The 19,912-nt window shown below is 41.9% G+C and overlaps 1 protein-coding gene across 2 annotated transcripts in view; it reads right to left on the reverse strand.

Moving 5' to 3' along the window:
* Positions 1 to 19,912, reverse strand: part of NRXN1 (neurexin 1) — a 994,129-nt gene that overhangs the window by 489,491 nt on the left and 484,726 nt on the right. For both annotated transcript variants that reach the window (XM_079791723.1, XM_079791722.1), the window contains one exon: positions 498 to 671. In XM_079791723.1, coding sequence (XP_079647849.1) covers positions 498 to 671 — 174 coding nt within the window. The remainder of the gene's footprint in view (positions 1 to 497; positions 672 to 19,912) is intronic.

The following is a 19,912-nucleotide window of genomic DNA, read 5'->3' on the forward strand; positions in this document are numbered from 1 at the left end:
AAAACAAACTGATAATATATATGCTCATGCTGCTGGGTAGGTACAACCCAAAGAGTAATTTGAGAATGGTATCTAAACTTTATTCTCTTGTTATATCCTATTGAATGTATATTTCCAACAACAGGCTCAAACTGATTAACACTTGCTGGGATAAATATATTTTCCCAGTCTAAATGGGATGTCTATTTAATGTTATAAAGCAAGCATTGCAGAACTGATTAACACACTATGTAAGCTAAAGAATGCAAAGAAGTGGAATATAACAAGAACCATGGACATAGCTCCTGTTTGACATCAGGCATAGTGTGGGCCTGCAAACAGCCCAGAAAAACTAAGATTTATGGGTTGCAAGGTTAAAAACATGAATAAGGATTTCTAAGCCCTAAGTGTGGGGGGGGGGGGGTTTGGCAGAAATGAGTTTTGCTGGCTAGAGAGATTTGTTCTCATTTACAGGTAGAATTGGAGTTATTAGAGTGTGATATAACAAAATCTAGCACCTTCGCATCCTCTCTCGATCTGTCCATTGCAGAAAAGGGCATCTGAGATGAGGTCTGGAAGCCGTCCATTTAGATCAACCGATGCCAGGCAGCCCTGAAAGCCCTCCTTGGCGTGGACGAGTTTCGGCAAGGATTTGTATGTTTCTTTCGCCACTCCTCCTATATACAAGTCACCTGTGGAAAGATCAAGGTTTTGGTCACAAAAGGAACTTGTCCTTGACTTTAAACATACAATGGGACAGGAAAAAATATAGTGAGGTTTACTTGTCATTAAATTAATAAAAACAAAGTAATTTTAAAACTAGTCATTTTCCTAAAAGCACAAACCAATAGAATGCACTGAGTGCCATACAGTGTGGCCAAGTGGGAGGAACATGGGCCAAGCGGTTACATGTTCCTACATTGAAATCTGAGCCCCATTATTTCCAACTCTAAAAATTTGTTTTGTGTTGTTGTTTTTTTGTTTGTTTCTCTAATCATTACTAGTCTCATTTCTAAAATAGAAATAAAACCTATCTCAGAGGGTTATGTGAGGATTAACTGAGAGAAAATATAAGTATCCACCATAGTGAAAATATGTAATAGACAGTCAATAGACAGTCAACTGAACTTCAGTTAATCAGAAGTTCAACAAATTTTCTCTAGGGTCTAAAATTACTTTTTCTACTATGCTTAAGCCCATTATCCTTGCCTGTACCTATTTTATTTGCTAACTTGCTCCCACAATAGTCTAGATATACCTGAATTTTTTGTCCTTTTTCAGTTTTGTTTTGTTTTTGCTAAAGTTATACCACTTTGAATTCTTTATGCTACACTGGGATCTGTTAACAAGCTGTCAATTGCCCCCCAAATTTTATTGCAGTTTCTAATGCAGGACTTTGCTCTACTTTGTCATCTTCATGTGTCTAGGTTTATGGGCCACTACTCTAAAAAATAAACTGCAATTTATGTTTGACTCTGTTTCCTTTCCAATCACAGATTATTCACCATATCTAAATGGCATTGAGTAGATGTAATTAATGGACTCTGGTTCATTAAACGCTTAATCAATGCAGAACATAAGGAGGGTGACCCTCAAATTCCATAATACACTGCCCCTGTCTACAGGTCCTGATAAATATACTCTCTTTAGCTACTTCTGACTTTTGTCATTTGAATTTTCTCTCACATTAACCATTCTAACTTTCATGCCACTTGATACCTCTTCCCCATTTTAACACTAATCCCTTGCACTATTCATGCTTATTGGGACCCCTCTGTGTTGTCTTCATGGGACTTGGGACCAAGGAGAACCGATACACATGCTGTTTGTTTAGTCATGAGTAATAAGGTACTTGGTCTCTGACCCAGAAACCTTATGTATTCTGCCAGCATCTGTGAACCACTAATAAGCTAACCTATTAGCTTGTAGGCAGGGCAAAAATCAATCCACAGATATAACACTCTTGAATTACATTGATGAGTACACTGGGCTTGCTGAAAGTCATTTAGCCATAAAAACTGAGAACTTAGGTCCCTGACCTACTAACTAAGGCTCTAAGTATTACACTGGAATATCATTAATCTTGCATAATTTTCACTGAAGGTACTGATTGTTTTTACTTTCTCCACCTCTTAAAGAACATAACCATCTATTGACTGTTAACTACTAATATTAAATGGTGGCATGTTCTTGGTCTGAGCTGCAATACTATTTTTGAAATAATTTGATTTTTTTCTACACATTTCCTTTTTCTCCTTAGACTTTCCTCTGTTAAGTTTCAAGCCATTGTATTTTAGATGCCTCAGAGAAGAGAAATGAATCATAAACTGAAGTTACAAATTATCTTTCTATATGTGAGTCTTAAAAGCCAAGACTTGTAGAGGAGTAAAGTAGAATATACAGGCAATTACATTAGAAGAGCAAAGCTTCCCTGCCTCTCCTGTGGGCAAGTGGGAGAGAAAGTTGGAGGAGAAGACATATGAGCTCAGTCATTGGTGAATGCCAAAAGAAGACATTGAGCTCTGATTTGAGGGTGAGCCGTGGGGGATGCTAAAACCTCAGGTAGGCTTACGGGGTGATAGTGATCTGTGTGCATTTCCCCAAGAGAACTCAGAAGCGACAGTGAGATCCTTGAGAAGAAATGGCTTCATGGTAAATTTGGACATGCTGAGAGTTTAGGCAGACTCACAGAACTTCCCATAGTCTTCTGTGGTGGGGGAGCAACAGAACAATTCCCTGAGTGGCACAAAAAATAAGCAGAAAATGACTGACCTGAAGGGGTTATGCATACAAGAATGAAGGTGCTAGGTAACAATTCATTGAGCACCTGAGCTATGAATACAGAATATCCAAGAGCAGCTCCTGTGCAATCTCTCTCTACATCCCCCAAATTGGTACCCTGGGAAATCCCTCACCCCACTTAATTTAGACACAATCCCAGGGAAATAAGAAAACTAAAATTGCCTGAGATGATATTTTCACTAACTCAACAAATCATACCTCAATGTAGAAACCAAGGTGAGTTATAGAAAAATAGAGATAGATTTCTTGCACATCTGAGATTGTGGGCTGAGAGTTATATTGTTACATGCCAAATGTCAAGGCAGGAAAATGCTCCCTACACTAGTTTATTAAACTAAAATTGTTAGGAAATTCCAGCTCTCCTCTAGACCTAATAAATGTAGTATTAGGAACAGTGGGTGTTAAATAAAGAATTCTTGGCACTCTTTCAGATATAGAACTCAGTACTGAAAGTTGGGTAGGGAACACTATCCTATAAAATAAAGAGATAATATGCAAATTGACCCTCATGCCATAATGCCATCATAAGATGGCGGCGCACACCGCGGAGGTTGGGTTCCCATAACTCAAGATGGCTGCGCCCACAGCAGAGGCGGGGTTCCTGTAACGAGCCATCAGCAGAGACCTGAGGCTGCGTGGTGCTGGGGTGGGGGACCTGAGGCTGTGCCCCCCACCACCTGGCAGGGCTTGACGGGGGACCTCAGGCTGCATCCCCCCCCCGCCCCACGCCCGGTGCCAGGCCAGGGGACCTGAGGCTGCACTCCCCACTTGGCGGGGCTTGACATGGGTGGGGCCTGCTGGGTCTGGGTCTCGCGTGATTTTGAGGTACACGCAGGTGGGGACTTGACTCTGGGTCCCACGGCACACCCCAGACTCTGATAGGAGGAAGATTTTCATATACATTTTACTAATTTTCTTTCATCTCTGACACTTCTATTATAGAGAAAGAGCAAATAGCAATATTAAAATATTCCCTCTAATTAATTCCCTTTTAATGTTCACGAATTTTGTGCACCGGGCCACTAGTATTTGAAAAATAATCTTGTCCTTTGTGATGATAGCCTCCTGGAGGAGAAAGACTGTGTCTTTGTGTTATATTCTCCCACAGTGCCTAGTACCAGGCTATATAGCACAGTGGGAACTCAATAAATATTGAGGTCACAGAAAAGAAGAAAGAAGAACGGTAAGGCAACACATGGGGAGAGCAGTAATTCTAAAATGCATCGACTTCCTTTCCCCACTTCCTGCCACAATCCTATTTTTTTCTATTAGCAAACTTATTTGCTGAACAACTTTTTAAAGTGTATTAAAGAAAAGTAGTAAGCTTTCCCTTGTGCTATTAAAGAGCAGAAATGATCGATTCAAGCTGTGCAGGATACAAGCCTCAAACACACCAAGGTGGATGGGTTTGGCGTTGTAAGTAGGGGCATCATTTTCATTACTGAAGCTGCACTTAGTACCACCACTTAACATGGTCCTTATAAACTCTTCATACGGCAGACAGTGGTCTAAGGTCCCCTGTTGGGTTGCCATATGAAGAGAACAAAGAAAACCCTTAAGTGGCCTGAGACCTGTGCAGCATTAGCACTTCATCAAAGATGCAGCTTCTCCTTTTGATCCTTGGTGAGCTAGCAAGAAAATGACCCATTAGCACTAATGGGATCTCCCAGGTAACATCCTGAGCATGGGAAGGAGGGTATGCCTTTTAATGACCCTTGTGTGAAGAAGAGCCAGGATGGACATCCTCTAAAAGCCAGTTTCCTCTAGACTTGAAGCCATCATGTTGCCCCTTCTTCAAGCTATGAGTGCTTTTTATACAGACCCTTTAAGCAGACCATGTATGCAATTGACAAAGCAACAATGGAATTGGGGTAATTTTCACAGAAGATGCAGAGAACATGTACAAACAAAGCCAGATAATCTCAAACATCTGTCATCTATTTTTTGTTTTTGTTTTTTTTTATCTCAAGAATACCCTTATCTTTAGCACAAGTGTATATAAATGTATGTGAATATCACAGGTATCCATTCCCTAGTAGTTGGGCAGTAATGAATAGTAGGGAATAATGCACAAGCTTTTAAGTTACACATGGCTACAAATCCTGGCTCTGCCACTTACTCATTGTATCAGTGTAGGCACATTGTTACATAACTTCTTTAAGAGTCAGATTCTTCACCAGTGAAATGGGTTAACAATGCCTACCTGTGAGGATTATAAAGAATGTGTGTGAGCACTGGGGGATAGCATGCACTCAGCCCATCACTGCTACTGATGTGGTAATGTGGGCATGTCTGGTAAGGACTATGCATCTAGAGTATATCTCATTCTATGTTGATTGTGCTGAGACAGAAGAGCGAGTCCAGGTAGTGCCCTTATTTCTAGTGTAATGGAGTATTAAGGTGTCAAGTTTACATGTTTTATTTTACTGGATTCAGTTTTCAGTCATTTGTGTCCTAGAACTGTGTCTTGTACTACACTATGGGCAGCTCAAGAGGCTCTGCTGACATTCAGAACCTCTTAAGCTGCCCATATTACCAGCATTGAACCTGGTAACATAAACAGGACAGTTGCTTGATAAATATCTCCTAATCCTATATAATAAAGAGGTAATATGAAAATTGACCATCACTCCAACACACAAGATGGCTACTCCCATGTGGACACAAGATGGTTGCCCCCATGTGGTCAAAGATGGCCACCCCCATGTGGACACAAGATGGCAGCCACAAGATGGCTGGCAGGAGAGTACAGTTGGGAGGGACCAGGCCTGCAAGGGAGGGCAGTTGGGGGTAACCAGGCCAGTAGGGTAGGGCAGTTGGGGGTAACCAGGCTGGCAGGGGAGCAGTTAAGCGTCAATCAGGTTGGCAGGGGAGTGATTAGGGAGTGATCAGGCTGGCAGGCAGAAGCAGTTAGGGGTGATAAGGCAGACAGGCAGGCAGACAGGCAAGCGGTTGGGAGTCAGCAGTCCTGGATTGTGAGAGGGATGTCTGACTGCCCGTTTAGGCCGGATCCCACTGGGACATACCTCAAGGGGTCCCTGAGGGACATACCTTCCCCACCCCCTGTGCACAAATTTTGTGCACCGGGCCTCTTGTTTGATATAAACAGATTAAGGGACACAAAAGTTATATGAAGCTCAAGGGTCAGGTTGAAAGGTTCATGCTGAATGGGCCTATGGACTTGGATTGTGAGGTGGAGCTTCCTGGTAGAGTTTAGACCAGAAGGAAGTATAGGACACATGATGTTGTAATGACATATATATAGGTTGCAGGCATGGAAACCAGCACAGGTTTACCATGGAGATAAAATGAATACAGCATTCAAAAAAGAGCATAAAAGGCCAGACGTGGGCAGAAGAGAGAATTTTTCAAAGGGGCCCTGGTAAATAGTGTTGGATAAGTCAAGTCAAAAGAAGGGCAATTGTAACACAATAGAATACATATGACTACTGGTTTAAAAACTAAAGCTAAACAACCAACAAAAAGGTAAGTCCCCAAATAGAAATCATGCAGGCTAGGAAACAAGGGAATGTGAAGCAGTAATAATTTGGAAAGAAGAGATGAAACTATAATTTACCATTAACCACCTGGAATTTGAGTAGGAATACCCTATTGGCATGAGATAGTGTAACCTGGGAGCTTAGGGAAAAGATGGTGGGGCTGTGAGGCATGGCTTGGGAGCCATCAACCAAAAGCAGATGAAGTGGTGAAAGAGGTTTTCTCTTCTCCTAAAACAGGGGGATAGGCAATTAGAGCGAGGGCTCCGAGGTCCACCTTGCAGCAGCAGGATGCAAGTATCAGGGTATAATTAGTTCTTTGACTCAGCTTTCCTGTTTATTCACATGGATTTTTGGTGCCTCTTAAACATCTCGCTTTCATTCCAATTTAAAAAACAGCATATTTATAAAGGACAGCTGCTTTGTAGATTTGGGTAACTAAAACTCCAGGGAGATGTGAGGCTCCAGTAATTTCTTGTAAGTGGCACTTGGAAAAAAAAAAAAAAGCTGAAGTAATACACACTGCCTCCCTTTCCTTCTGGCTGGACCGAGAAAGTACAATTCTGCAGGCTTTGATATGTGAGCACTGGACTTTGGACAGCAAATTTGGAGACAACTCTTACTTTTCTCTCAATTCTTGTGATTGGCCAATAGAATAAGTACACACAGGCTGGAATGGTTTCTAAGAGCTATTCTGCAGTAAAAGTATATCCCCTTACCCCAGGGAACAAATCAAACTCTGTCCCCAAATTTGTATCGCCTTTAATGTCAATTGCTTATTGCATATCTACAAATGAACACCTGCAGGTCAGATCTTGACCATAGACCTTAATACAGCATTTCTTTGGGAGGCAAATACTTAAAATTTAAACCTTGTTTTATGATAGGTGTGCCCTGTTAGATAGGAGAAAAAATCATCTATAACCCCTGGAGAACAAACAATCACTTATTTACTTTTTTTTTCCTGGAAGAAAGTTGGAGTCACTATTTCCTATGATTGCTTAAGTAAATGATATTAAATTATGAAAGCAAAAGCATGGGAGTCATTAATATTTCTCTAATACAGTTGAGCCTATGAGTAGATAAATAGAAACTTTTAAAACAAACCACACATGGGCTTGAACAGCAAACCCTATCCAAAACCACGTCTGAGTTCAAAGCACAGGAAATGTTCAATATTGAAGTCAAAGCTGGCAACGCAACTAGATGTTTTGTTCTAAGATATAAGAGCTGTGTCCTTTATAAATCTCTATGGAAAAAGTCAGGTAAATGTTAGAAACTCTTTGATGAAGAGATGCTCGGTGGTGACCAGTTTGATTTATTACTTATTCTCTAGCTTTTATATACCTTTGTCTTCCTCAGTACAGTAAGGGTTTAATCCTAAAACTACCTGTGTTTGCTTCTGTAGGCGATGCCTGTGAATCATTTTTAGGCTTGTCGGGCTTTCTAAGTTCAGTCTAAAATCAAACCATCATCTTTCCCCTTGCTGGAGAACTATGCCCAGGCTTCCCTGTTTCATAATAATCACATTTCTAGTCTCCCCAATACCCAAAAGGAAAGTTCAAAATTATTTTTAACTTCATTCTGTATCTCAGAGCTTCCATTCAAACGATTGCCAATACTTCTGACATTCGTCTTTTCTATTTTCATTTCCTTTTCCAGTACTTGTCTCCTTTTCCCCTTGTACACCTTTCATCCAATAACTTGTGATCTGGCGTCCCTGCCTTCATCCATCCTCCTCATCAACACCATTATCAGTCTTCTCACTGTGTCTGATTTCTTCCTCTCTCTTCTAAAAGCCTGAAGTTAGCAGTGTTCAAGGTTTTGAATTATCTAGCCTCAGTCACTGTCCCTAAACTTTGAACAATCTTTCTCCAATGACTTTAGCCTGGCAGAGTTAAGATAACATCAATCCCCTCCCTATACCCTAATCTTTAGCCAAACTGTATTTTTCCAATACTGCATGTTCATGTCACTTCATCATTCTTTACTGTACATATTACTTCCATCATGAACACCTTTCCTCTTCCAATCTTCCATTTCAAAACCCTATCCAGTTTGGGGGACTCCACCAATATTCTTCCCGTTAATGTATTTGTTTCCCCAGTCATAGGCAAGTATGACCTTTGAATCCACGTGATGTTTGAACCTCTTTTCTGGCAATTACCATTTATTTCCTAGTTCTTTGTGTGGCTGTCTTATCTTCCCATTATTCTATAAATTCCTAAAAAAAAATTATGAGTTAAGCCTCACTATATTCTCATTTTCAATTAGTAGGGACTCAATGATTACTTGTTCTCGTTGAATAAATGGATAAATCAGCATGTTGCAAGCAATAATTAATCACTTAAACAGTAAGGGCATACTGAAGGTGTTTATGGGTTACAACACTCTTATTTATCCCTGGTTTCCTCCTCTCAAGAAATGATAAAGTTAATTGTGGGAAATATTTCTACTGACCCCTCTCTTGAACATCATCCAGTTCTTTAATATAATTCAATGTAGTGGCATTTTTTCCCATTCTAATAGAATAATTCATGACAAATTTTAACTGGCATACATTGCATTTATTTGTAGAGAGAGGCAGACAAAGATAGAAGTAGTGAATGGTATCAATATGTGATAACTGAGAACCTCTTCATGAGTCTTATGCAGTTAAAAGACTCTACCTTTTAGTTCCTTGCCAACCATAGTCTTCCTGGTCCTATAGGCTCCCATACCCAAGAGTAATAGTATATTGTTTGTGCTAAAAAGACTTTACATTTCACACACAAGTCACTGAGGTAGCTGAATTTCTATGTATAGAGAGAGCCCTGTCTGAGTGAGAGCGAGCCTCCCCCCTGCTTTGACTTCTTGGTAATCAGTGTTAAGAACTGCCTTGGTCAAAACCAGAAAAGACAGCTCTGGCTTTATTATTACAACAGTACACTTTGGTGTGGTATTCTCAACTTTACCAAGCACTGGCACATGTAGCGTTTCATTTGGTATTCACGTGGTGAACTATGGTTCAAGGCTATAATACCACAAAGACACTATGGTTCAAGGCTATAATACCAGAAGATGGCAGGATCTGATTCCAAGCCCAGGTCTTCTACAGCTATGATAATTCTTGCTTAATTTACACTGGGTTACACACTGTATACTCTAAGTGGCAAGTAGCAAATTTGTAGAGCTTCACTAGTACAAAATGTAGAAATGTTTAGGAGTAGTTTGGTCGATGGAGGAAAGTAACCATGATAAACATCCGCAGAAGTCCAAGCAAAATAACACAGATTCCTGGGACAAAACTGGGGGTGGGGGCTCATCTCCATGTTTAGTAACCTCATGAAGACAAAGTCAATTTGCTTCCATAGCCGTAAGTATTAGGTATCAAAAATCTGACAAGTGGGTAGAATTCTTAAGACTCCCAAATTTGATTTTTAGATATGGCAGCTACTTCTCAATTGCCTCCCACAAAGAGATATGTAGGACACCTACATTCATCCTTTGCCCAATCTAATACCAGTGTGTGAACAGGTGGGGGGACTCCAATCAGTTGGAGTTCAGACCTTAATGTTTTCCTATAGTGAGCCTTTGAGAGTTAATATTGACATTATGTTTCTGGGCAGGACAGAGAAATGCTTTAAATATTCTGAAATTTCTGTTTGGAGCTGATACATTTTAAATAAAATTGCCCCAAAAGAAGACCTTTTTTAATAGTACGGTTATAAAACTCACAACATGAAGACAGATTTTGTTTGTGTGTTTGGCCAACATCCTGTGAGGGAAAGCTGGTGGGCATGTTAAATGGGAAATAATGAAATAAAATTGCTGTGGAGGTGTATTCAGCAATCTATCTTCTTTTAAATGCACTATGACAGTGACACTGTGACAGATGGGCGAGGAGTCCAGGCATATAAATCCACGCCTAGCTAACTTCATCTCACGGCTTTGCAAATCTACCTTTCGGTTAAAAGGGGTTCAAATATTTTTATTTGTTTTCCTTTATTCCCTATGCAAGTGGCAGCCAGTTTAGATGCCTCCAACATCCTTTAGCAGCATACAATACTGTCACCATTTCAGGTTTCATTATCCTCTCCCTGGGACTGCACGCAACTCAGAGGTTCTTGAGCTCTCAGGTACTGTTACACCTTACATATGCACAGTGTCAAAGTTTGAATGGTGCTTTGCCTTTTTTCATTCCATTTAATCCTCATCCCAACTCTTCACAATAGGCAGGAAGTTATCATGATCCTCACCATGGAAGTGAGCAAACTATCCTTCTGGAAAGATAGGTAGCCCGTGCAAAGCAATACAACTAGGAGAAAAAACACTGCCACGCCAGCTTCCCACTCCCAGGCTACCTCTTTTCCCACTGCACCGCACTGCCTATTTTTACTAAAAACCATCTCAATGACAGAAATAGTATTGGTGGAGGAGTTTAGAAATGACTGTTCCTGAAATTAAAAATGGCTTATAACTAAGGGACCAGTAAGCAGACCTATGCAAACCTGTTCATCTGCCCCGAGATTTTAAGTAGCTCCAGATAACTATTTGGCTTTTTTCTTTCTTATTTTCCCAAATTTAATTTTTCTATTTCAAAACAAAGGAACGTTTATTCTGGGTGGGGAAGCCCTGGTGGTGTATATGGAAAGTATAAAAGACCAGCTCTTCCCCATAATAATGGCCTCTTTAATGCAGGTTATAAAAATGGCACCTGCTCTCAGCTCAGATATATAGGATAAGAGGGCAAAGCCCTCAGCAGTTTCCTGGACAGCTTGAAAGAACGGTAAGGTACAAAGCACAGAAAAACTTTACAGAATTGACAGAAAACTTCTAAAATATCATGAGCTTCACTAAGTTGAAGAAAATTCTTATTTCTTAAATACTTAAACTTTTCTGTATTTTTTTTTCCAAAGAAGGAATTCCTTCTGTGCCTGAAGGATAGAATATTCTCAATGAGGTCATGAGGCCCCCCTGGAATGGTGTTATTCCCTTAGGCATGTCTCCAAATACTTTGTTCTTCCACTATTTAAATTATTCTTAAGGAGAAAAGCTAATAGTTAACAGCAGGGATCAAAAAAGAGGGCAGGGAGGTGTGGGCAACTTTCCTTAAAGGCTAGGGAAATGGAGGGCTCCAGCAGTTGAATGGACTGACAAATAGTCCTCTGGTACAAGCTGATGACTGATTGATTGATTGGCCAATCTTCAATCATTCCACCAAGTGCTATACTTGTCTGGGCCTGTTTTAAGCACCTATAAATGTACATGTTCTATAAACTACATATTGAGGACATTGAGCAATTAAAATGTGGGGCTATAGTATTTGAGGAAGACTTTGAGGGCTAAGGATATAGAACCAATGTACAGGCTCTGTGCAAAGCATAGGGAAGGGTGGAGCATATGGAAAGTGAAAATAGAAATATCCAATTCTTTTGCAATTACCAAAGTGAAATTTTCAGCACCATACACTAGCAATATAGAAGTTTGAAGAACTTCTAGGGTGGGGAGAAAGTAGTTTTACAGTTGTGAGTACATGAAACACATTTTATTCTAGTAATATTTATTAATTACTGTATTATTTTCCTAAGAAAAACTGTCAACCTACTTTTGCCCCACTCTAGATATGGAGGAGAAAATGCATTTTATTATCTGACATTTTCCCTAAGATTAAAATACATACTATCTTTCACTCTAGATAATAATAAGAAACCCCTTTTTAATATGTTGGCAAATATATATAGTAGTATTTAAATGCTTCTACAGACTTGAGTTCAAATTCTATTTGTAGACAACTTTCTGAGGCTCCATTTTCTCATCTATAATATACTAGCGTTCCCGTTGCAGGAAAAATCCTGCAATAGGGTTTCCTGCTGCACTCTACCCCGCCCTGCCTGCTCTCCTCCCTTGTCCCCCAGCCCACCTTCTCCGCCAGCTCGCCCCACTCTCCTTCCTTCTCTGCCGGCCCCGCCTCCGTTCCTCCCTTCTCCTCCCCCCCCACCCCCCGGCTTGCTTGCTTCTCCGCAGCTTTGCTCCCTTCAGCATCTCTTGGCTTCTTTCTAAGCTGTCTTGATATGCAAATTAGCCGCCATCTTTGTTGGGATAATTTGCATACTCGTCCTGATTGGTTGGTGGGCGTGGCTTGGCTGGTGGGCGTGGTTTGGGCGTAGCGAAGTTGCGGTCAATTTGCATATTTGTCTATTATTAGGTAGGATGAGCATTAATAGCTCACTCATCTAATTATTGTAAAGATTAACAGACCAACTTGTGACAGAATGTCAGAATTGAAGTTCTGACCAAAGTGCTAACACTACAGATATGAGATAATGTGAGTCTTAGACAGATACCTAAATGCAAAATTTATAAAGGATCTGATAAAATACTGGTTCTCAGGCCTTGAGCCCCTCAGTTATATTAAGGACATCATCTTCATAACAACAATAAAGGGAGTCAGAAATTGGAAAGAAAGATGTCTAAGAATATTTTTAGGCATAGGTAGGTCTTACTATGCAATAAATGTGAGATTACAACCTAGTCCCAAGCTTAGTGAGAAGGCTCTCAGGTCTCTTGGAAAACCTGCTTTGTTTCCTGCAGTTGGGGGATACAGGACTAGTGCCTGACATATTAAGAAAGTTTACACAGAAGAGTACAGTAAAAATGAAAGCACTGGGAAGGAGCTACACTTCCAAGGCTCTCAGGGCTGGTGAGACACACAATGTATGAGCATTGCTCATGGGCAGACGTGGGCCCCGAGTGCAAGGAGAGCAAGCCAGGCAGGCCTGCCTGGGGTGGAGCAGACCCCAGCAGTGAGGCTGGTGGAAGGAAGAGAGGGCATAACCACTCACTCCATGGGCTTAAGAACAGGCGGTCCCAGCAGAGGAACTGTGGATAACCCAGGAGTGCACCAGGAAAGGAAGAGTGAACTTGAGGATCTGTCAGACCAGGAGTCTGAACAGAACGTCGTCTAGTCTAGTCTCTAAACTGTGGGAAGACCGCAACAGGAAGGGACAAAACTGAAATGCCCCTGTTCCTGCCTGTGACTGGCCCAAACAGACTCCCACCCCAAATTTCAGTTTTGATTAATTAGTAGCTTAGATCGGACAGTTCTTAAATTTTTTTTGAATTGCAGTTGTTTAATAAAGTAAAAGAACTACAGAATTGTCTAAAAATGAGCCCAAACATTTCCTTAAACTGGTATATGATACAAAACATATTTTAAAGTGATGGTTTGAGGTAAAAATATTGTAGCTTGATTAGATTCAAACATCATACTTTAACAATATCACATTTGAGCCCTTAACTCCGTGTCTGACCTATGGATAGTCAATAAATAACATTATTCATTGAGTTAAATATAATGATTATGACAATAATGAAGGTAGTTTATTATCATGTAACTCTGAATAGAGAACAAAGACAGATGCCAGGCCACAAGACAATCTCATAAAGATACTCAGTTCTGCATATGGCCATCACTGCACGATTCAAACTTGCGTCCCAGCAAGTGTACCAATAATTATGTCACAGACCATCAAGTTTCTCAAAAATAGATAGATGGAATTATTCATGTTAAATGTATAAATGCCAAAAGTAGACATAGTACATTAGTACTAGGTCTTTTTAAAAATCCCTGAACTCCCAGGGAAAAACCAGCGATGGGAGATGTAAGCAGTGTGTGGGGTGGGAGTGGGGAGTGAGGACATTGTACAGCTCGGCTAGGAATGTTCATAAGTAACCTCCAAAAAATCCTGAGACTACCAGATCCGCTGTCCTGTGCCAGCGTAGCTATGGGGATAACAACATCGCCAACAGCTGTTACGGGCAGGTGGGCCTTATGAGTCTGCCCTGGTGATGAACCCTTGAGCTTCCAAGAACACACTGGCTGAGCTCCTGCCTCCTTGGGAGAATGCAATTGAGATTCCCGGTGTAAACTATTTATAATAGTGTGTGGGATGTGACAAGCCCTCAGAAATGGTTACAATACGTATTATTACTATTTAATATTACCATCAGTACCTAAAAGGGTAGACGTTGAACCTCCCTAAGCCTTACTTTTGTTTCATCATCTGTATTCTGGACCTAAGCAAAGCCATCCTACCACTCCGTCATGAAAATGAAAGAGGTGATCTCTGTACATCTTAGCTAATGCTTAGGAAAGGTAGATGCTGCAGATGATGGTGGTGTACCTACCTTGCCTAAAGACACATACAATAGAGATGGTATTTCAGCCAAGTCTGTCTAGCCCTGTGTCTTAATTACAATGCATTCTTAAGACAAAACACAATCATTAATTGCAAAGACCAAGATAGGGCCCTTTTTAAAAGCAGACTTAGAAAACCACGTGACTGTGGCATTAACAAGAAAGCCAGATTGACCTAATGTTCTCCTGCAGTAGCACTGGAAGTACCCTCCAGGGAAAACAGTGAACCAACGGCAGCTCTGTGCCATCAAAAACCCGCTTTCCTACAGGAGTAAAGATGGCAAAGTGGGCTTTGGAGCATCTCTATGGCAATGGGGCTAAGCCCACCTAGTTTCCAGTCTATTTCAATGTTAACCCCCTGGCTCAGGAGGAATTGTGCAGGTTCAGGGGATAGAAGCTAGTTTTCCTCTGAGTCACAGTGAAAGGGGGTGACAGTTGTATTACTACCAAAGCCAATCTAAATGTAACAACTGCCGGAAAATAACAGTGGAACTTACTTTCGGGATCTGTAATCAACAACGATAACCTTACTCAGTCAGCCAGGCCCCTCTGGCCTTTCCAGATGTAGAGGAGCCTGGTTTGATCCTTTCCAATTCCACAAAAAAACACCTCGTGTTCCCCTTCCCCGTGTTTCTCATGATTTGCAGCGAGCCTCTGATTTCTGCCTCCGGCTTTTGTGTCCCAGGTGCTGCCTGTAAGCCCAGAATCAGGCGTCCTCAAACTACGGCCCGCGGGCCACTTGCGGGTGTTTTTGCCGTTTTGTTTTTTTACTTCAAAATAAGATATGTGCAGTGTGCATAGGAATTTGTTCATCGTTTTTTTTTAAAACTATAGTCCGGCCCTCCAACGGTCTGAGGGACAGTGAACTGGCCCCCTGTTTAAAAAGTTTGAGGACCCCTGGCCCAGATCAACACAGTCTCAGTCCCCACCCACAACATAATTTTGTTCGCCCAAGCATTGATGAGTTTAGTCTACTGAACATTTGGTTCCATGCAATGCCTAGTTTTCCACTATTTTGATGATGGTAGCAGCTACCTCCAACCCCTGCCCCAGGGCAAGGAAACCCAACCCCCCGATTTTTGCATTAGAGCACCTTGGGCTCCTTTGATGGCTCCCTTATATCTCAAGTGTCCTGTCTATGTCTTCAAACAAAGCCAGAGCGGCCCTATATTCCTTTCCTGGCCACAGGGGTAACATGTGTCCCAACCAAATTTACTCTCCCAAGAATTTGGCACTAGGATTCCTAAACTCAAGTGAGTATCTCTTGGGTCTCTGAGTTGGTCGGAGGTGGAAAGCCAGGTCTGGGGAGGCCAAGTTTGCCAGTGCCTGTGAGAGCAGAGAAAACTTTCACATTGTGCAGAGAGGGAGAAGAATGAGGGGGTGTTCGTTGGGAAGCTGAGAGAAGGCAGCACCCAGCCCCCGTGGAGATGAACAGTGGCAAAGATGCTTTTATGATGCACAGACTAAAAATTTGCTCTCTTGTTCTTGAGCCCTTGAATGCTATACCTTGCCTCTCGCCCCCCCCCCCCTTTTTACTTAAGTTAGTCTGAATGGGTTTATGCTTCTTGTACCCCAAAGACCTTTGTCTAATTCTCCCTTCAGAAAAAAAAACAAAAAACAAAAAACAAACCAAAAAAAAACAAGCAAACCATGAGACTTACATTCTGGAGCGAGAGAGACTTTGCCAGGCTTGCTTTCCCAGATGGCTGTGACACCCGGAGAAGCTCAACCTCTGGGAAGACCGCTCAGCTTCACCCTTGGCAGTCCCTGAAGAGGGACGTGCACTGAAGACCCAGCTATGAAGAGGCTGAGATCTCTCGAGAAGTGACCTGACCCTTAAGAGCCCAGCTCTGAGCACCTGCAGGCACTTGCTTCTCCACACCCTAAATAGCACCAGCTTTACGAGATCAGCTCATCTAATCACTCCCTGCCCCACTGCGTCGTGGTAAATTGGTACCACATCTGAAAGGCATTTGAGCACTGGGTTCAGGTGTCCAGGAGCCTACGCATCCCTGTGGGAGGACTGAGGAAAGCTATCTTTCCTGGTGCATGACCTCCCTTACCTATTTGTAGACACACAAGCCAAGGCCTGAGGCTGTCAGAGATTAGCCAATGTGGTGGGTGAGCAGAAACCAGCATCAGGGCTTTAAACACCTGTGTCACCTACCCCCAAACAACTAGGAATGGGAAGGTTCAGGGCCTTCAAACCTGCTTCGGAAGTGAAAAGCTGGTAGATGACCTACAGTCTCCATCTTGCACCTATGGCTGGCCATGGGAATAGTCTTCTCCAGTGAGTCCATAGAAGGTCTCAAATTTCTTTTCAGAATGTTGCTCCAGGCTTTCACTGGTAGTTAATCGAGGTTAATGTGAGCAAAAAAAAAAAAAAAAAAAAAGCTTGTTTTCCCTGGTCTATTGTAAATATTGTTGAACTGGGAATTAAAGACTAGATATAAAACACTAACTAGATGCCTGATCATATTCCTCTTGTTTGTAAAAGGAATGAATCATACCAGAATGTCTTCAAGATCAATGATCAAAGGTGGAAAGAGAACTTTCAAATAACAGATTTGGAGGGAGTTGAAAAAACTAAACATGAAAACTATGGCTAATGTAGAAGAGATTCCAGAACAATCACAAAGGGTAAAGAAAGTTTTTTAAGTGCTTTTAGGGAATAAAGAACTTGAACTCTGCTGCAGTTGGATAAGATGGTCCAGGGGTTGTGGGGAAGCAGAAGAAAGAACTTCCAAGACAAGACAAAAGTTAACATTGGGTCAAGACAGCCGGGTGGGGAAAGAAAATAACACCTCATTGGGGGTGGGGGTGAGAGGGATTAAAATGAGCTGACAAAGGAATTATAGTAAAGATAATAGATTGAGACTGAGTCCTGCAAAACCTGGGAACTCAATGGAGAAAGCAGGAGAGAAACAAGTTTCATATCTCTAAGTGTCTTTCAATGCTTGTGTGGGAAAAGGAGTAACAAAAATGTCAAGTCTTACTTTTATGGTCCATACATGATGATTGCCTCCAAAGTGATCTCTCTTCCCACCAGCCTCAGCCCAGTCTCTATACAGAAGCCAAAGAAATGATTCTAAAGTGCATCATAAACTCCACTCTCCTACTCAAAAACCCATAATTCCTCCTCTCCTTGTTGCAGAAGACCAAAGAAAACCAAACGACACTTCAAAGAAGAGGAGGGACACTGTTTAATACACTAGCGGACTCAGGGAACAACCTTCCAAATCTGAGTGAAGAAACATGCATGGGTCTTTCCTTTATATCTCCCTGTGGTCTTTGTCCTGCAAATATGGATTATGCTTCCGGTCCTTTTCGCAGGCCTTGCAAGAAGGCCCCCAGGTGTTGGGGGTCTCCAGGCCATCCTCACCGTCTGGCACCACATGGAGGGCCTTTCTAAATACACAAATCACCAAATCACCCTGCTACCCTCTGAGAAGCTAAGGGGAGCCTTCCAACCCAGCCTGCTTTTCTAGAGATCATCTTTCAAGTTCCCATTTTATACCTTGTAAATCTACCTCTGTGTTTACAGCTGCTTGGCCTGAGGAAGTGAGCCTGAGCAACAGTCGCAGGGCAAAAGCCCATGAAGCTGTGTTCCAGGCGGGTCCACTCACTCTGGGGAATTTGAATGTGAGCCGAAGAGGAGAGTTGGCAGAAGTGGGGACACACACAGGAACAAAAGCCATAGGTAGGAGCCAGGAGTGGGAAGAAGGCAAGGTAGAAGAAGCCAGAAGCAGAGAAGAGAGAGAAATGACCCCAGTGGGAGTGGGCAGAGCAGTAGGAGGATGTATGGGGGACATGCCCAGGGAGCACCTAAGAGGATTGTCTTGAGATGCCAGTATGACTATTAGAACAAAGTTCTTATTTGCTATGTGACCTCATGGCTCAGCAGCTAAAAGGATTTGTCTTTCTTCCTAATGGATCCTTAAAATAATCTCCCATTAACTGAAGCTATGGGAGTAAATCTCCTTTCCTTACAAACTATAATCAATAGACCAATCAATCAATCTACTAACAACAGCCTAACCAACAGGACAATAGGAGCTTGCCTCCATTTTCAGTGCCACCTCCTGCTTTAAGGCTAAGCTCGAAGTCAGACTGTTCTTTTAAAGTTTCTTATTTGAGCAAATGAGCGATCAGATGGCATGTGGCTGAACAGACAAAGCTTGGGCATGCTTAGACACGGCCAGGACTTGGGTGTCCTCTGGATCGCTCAAGTACCACAGCAATGAGGTATCAAATAGCAACAGTAAAAGGTAGACAATGGGGCCCCAGGGGTTGAGCGAGTAGGTAGCTGAGTAATGGAGACAAGTGTGAGATTAAGTTGGAAAGAACAAGAATACTACAGCCAAAGCTCAGAGATACTGCAGGTTTGGCTCCAGACCAGCGCAACAAAGGGAATCATAACTCCTTTGCTGGTGGACGTTCTTGCCTTCAATTTGGAAACAAAAACAAAAATAAAACAAAAACAAAAAACAAAACAAGAAACCTACACAGGGTACATCCTGGAAGGGAGGTACTCCCCTGCCTTTACCTTCTAATCTTTGCTTAGAAGTAGAATGCATTTGAAAGGAAAGCCCTGGTTGGGCCCTCTCTGATTAGGGAAAGGGAGATTTGCGGAGGGATAAAAGGAAGGTTAATGAATAGATAAAAGTCCTAGTTTGGGTGGGAAGAGAGAAGAGATAAGATAGGGGACAGAAGGAGAGCTGCTCAAAGCCCTTAGGGGCAAGAAATTTGGGGTCTGAGAGGAAGAACAAAGGGCAAAGCTCAGCCTGCGCTGACCTACCTGTGGCCTATAAATGAAATACTCACTTTTAGGTAGTTTTGCTAAGTGGCCACCTGAGGGCACTGTATTCCAGTCACCTGGAAATCTTTTTTTTTTTTTTTTTTTTTTTTGTCCCCCATCAAGTAAATTGTCCTCAATTTGCTGAAGATTAAACAAGTAATGCTATAAAGAAAGATACCTATGGAAGATGGAGGTCAGAGACGATCTTTCCTCCCTCTATTTGTTCTTGAACTAGATTCATGAATGAACAAGACTGACCTTGATTCAAGTCCCTGGGTAATGGCTAGGATTAAATAAAATAACCTGATTTAAATCTCCTTAGCATTTCATAGGAAATCAATAAATATCAGCTCCTTCCCATATACAACCACATACAAACATACACATTTGCCAACTATAGGAACAAGAGAAGGAACATGAGGAGGCGTTACACCAACCCTTTATCTCTCTGAAGGAGGCAGGACTCAAAAGCCCCACAATGAATGTACAGCTGTGCTAGAAATTCATTCCAGAGAGCAAATTTATGCCGCTCTTTTCATTGCATGTTGCAGCTTGTCCATAATAGCCAGAGGGAATAGAACACAAACAGCTGGGAAATAAAGATGAAAGCAAAACTGTGTCAGCAGGGAGAGACACACCTCCCCTGAGAACCCGGCA

The sequence above is a fragment of the Cnephaeus nilssonii genome (assembly GCF_951640355.1).
Source record: "Cnephaeus nilssonii genome assembly, chromosome: 15".
Classification (NCBI taxonomy): Eukaryota; Metazoa; Chordata; class Mammalia; order Chiroptera; family Vespertilionidae; genus Cnephaeus; species Cnephaeus nilssonii.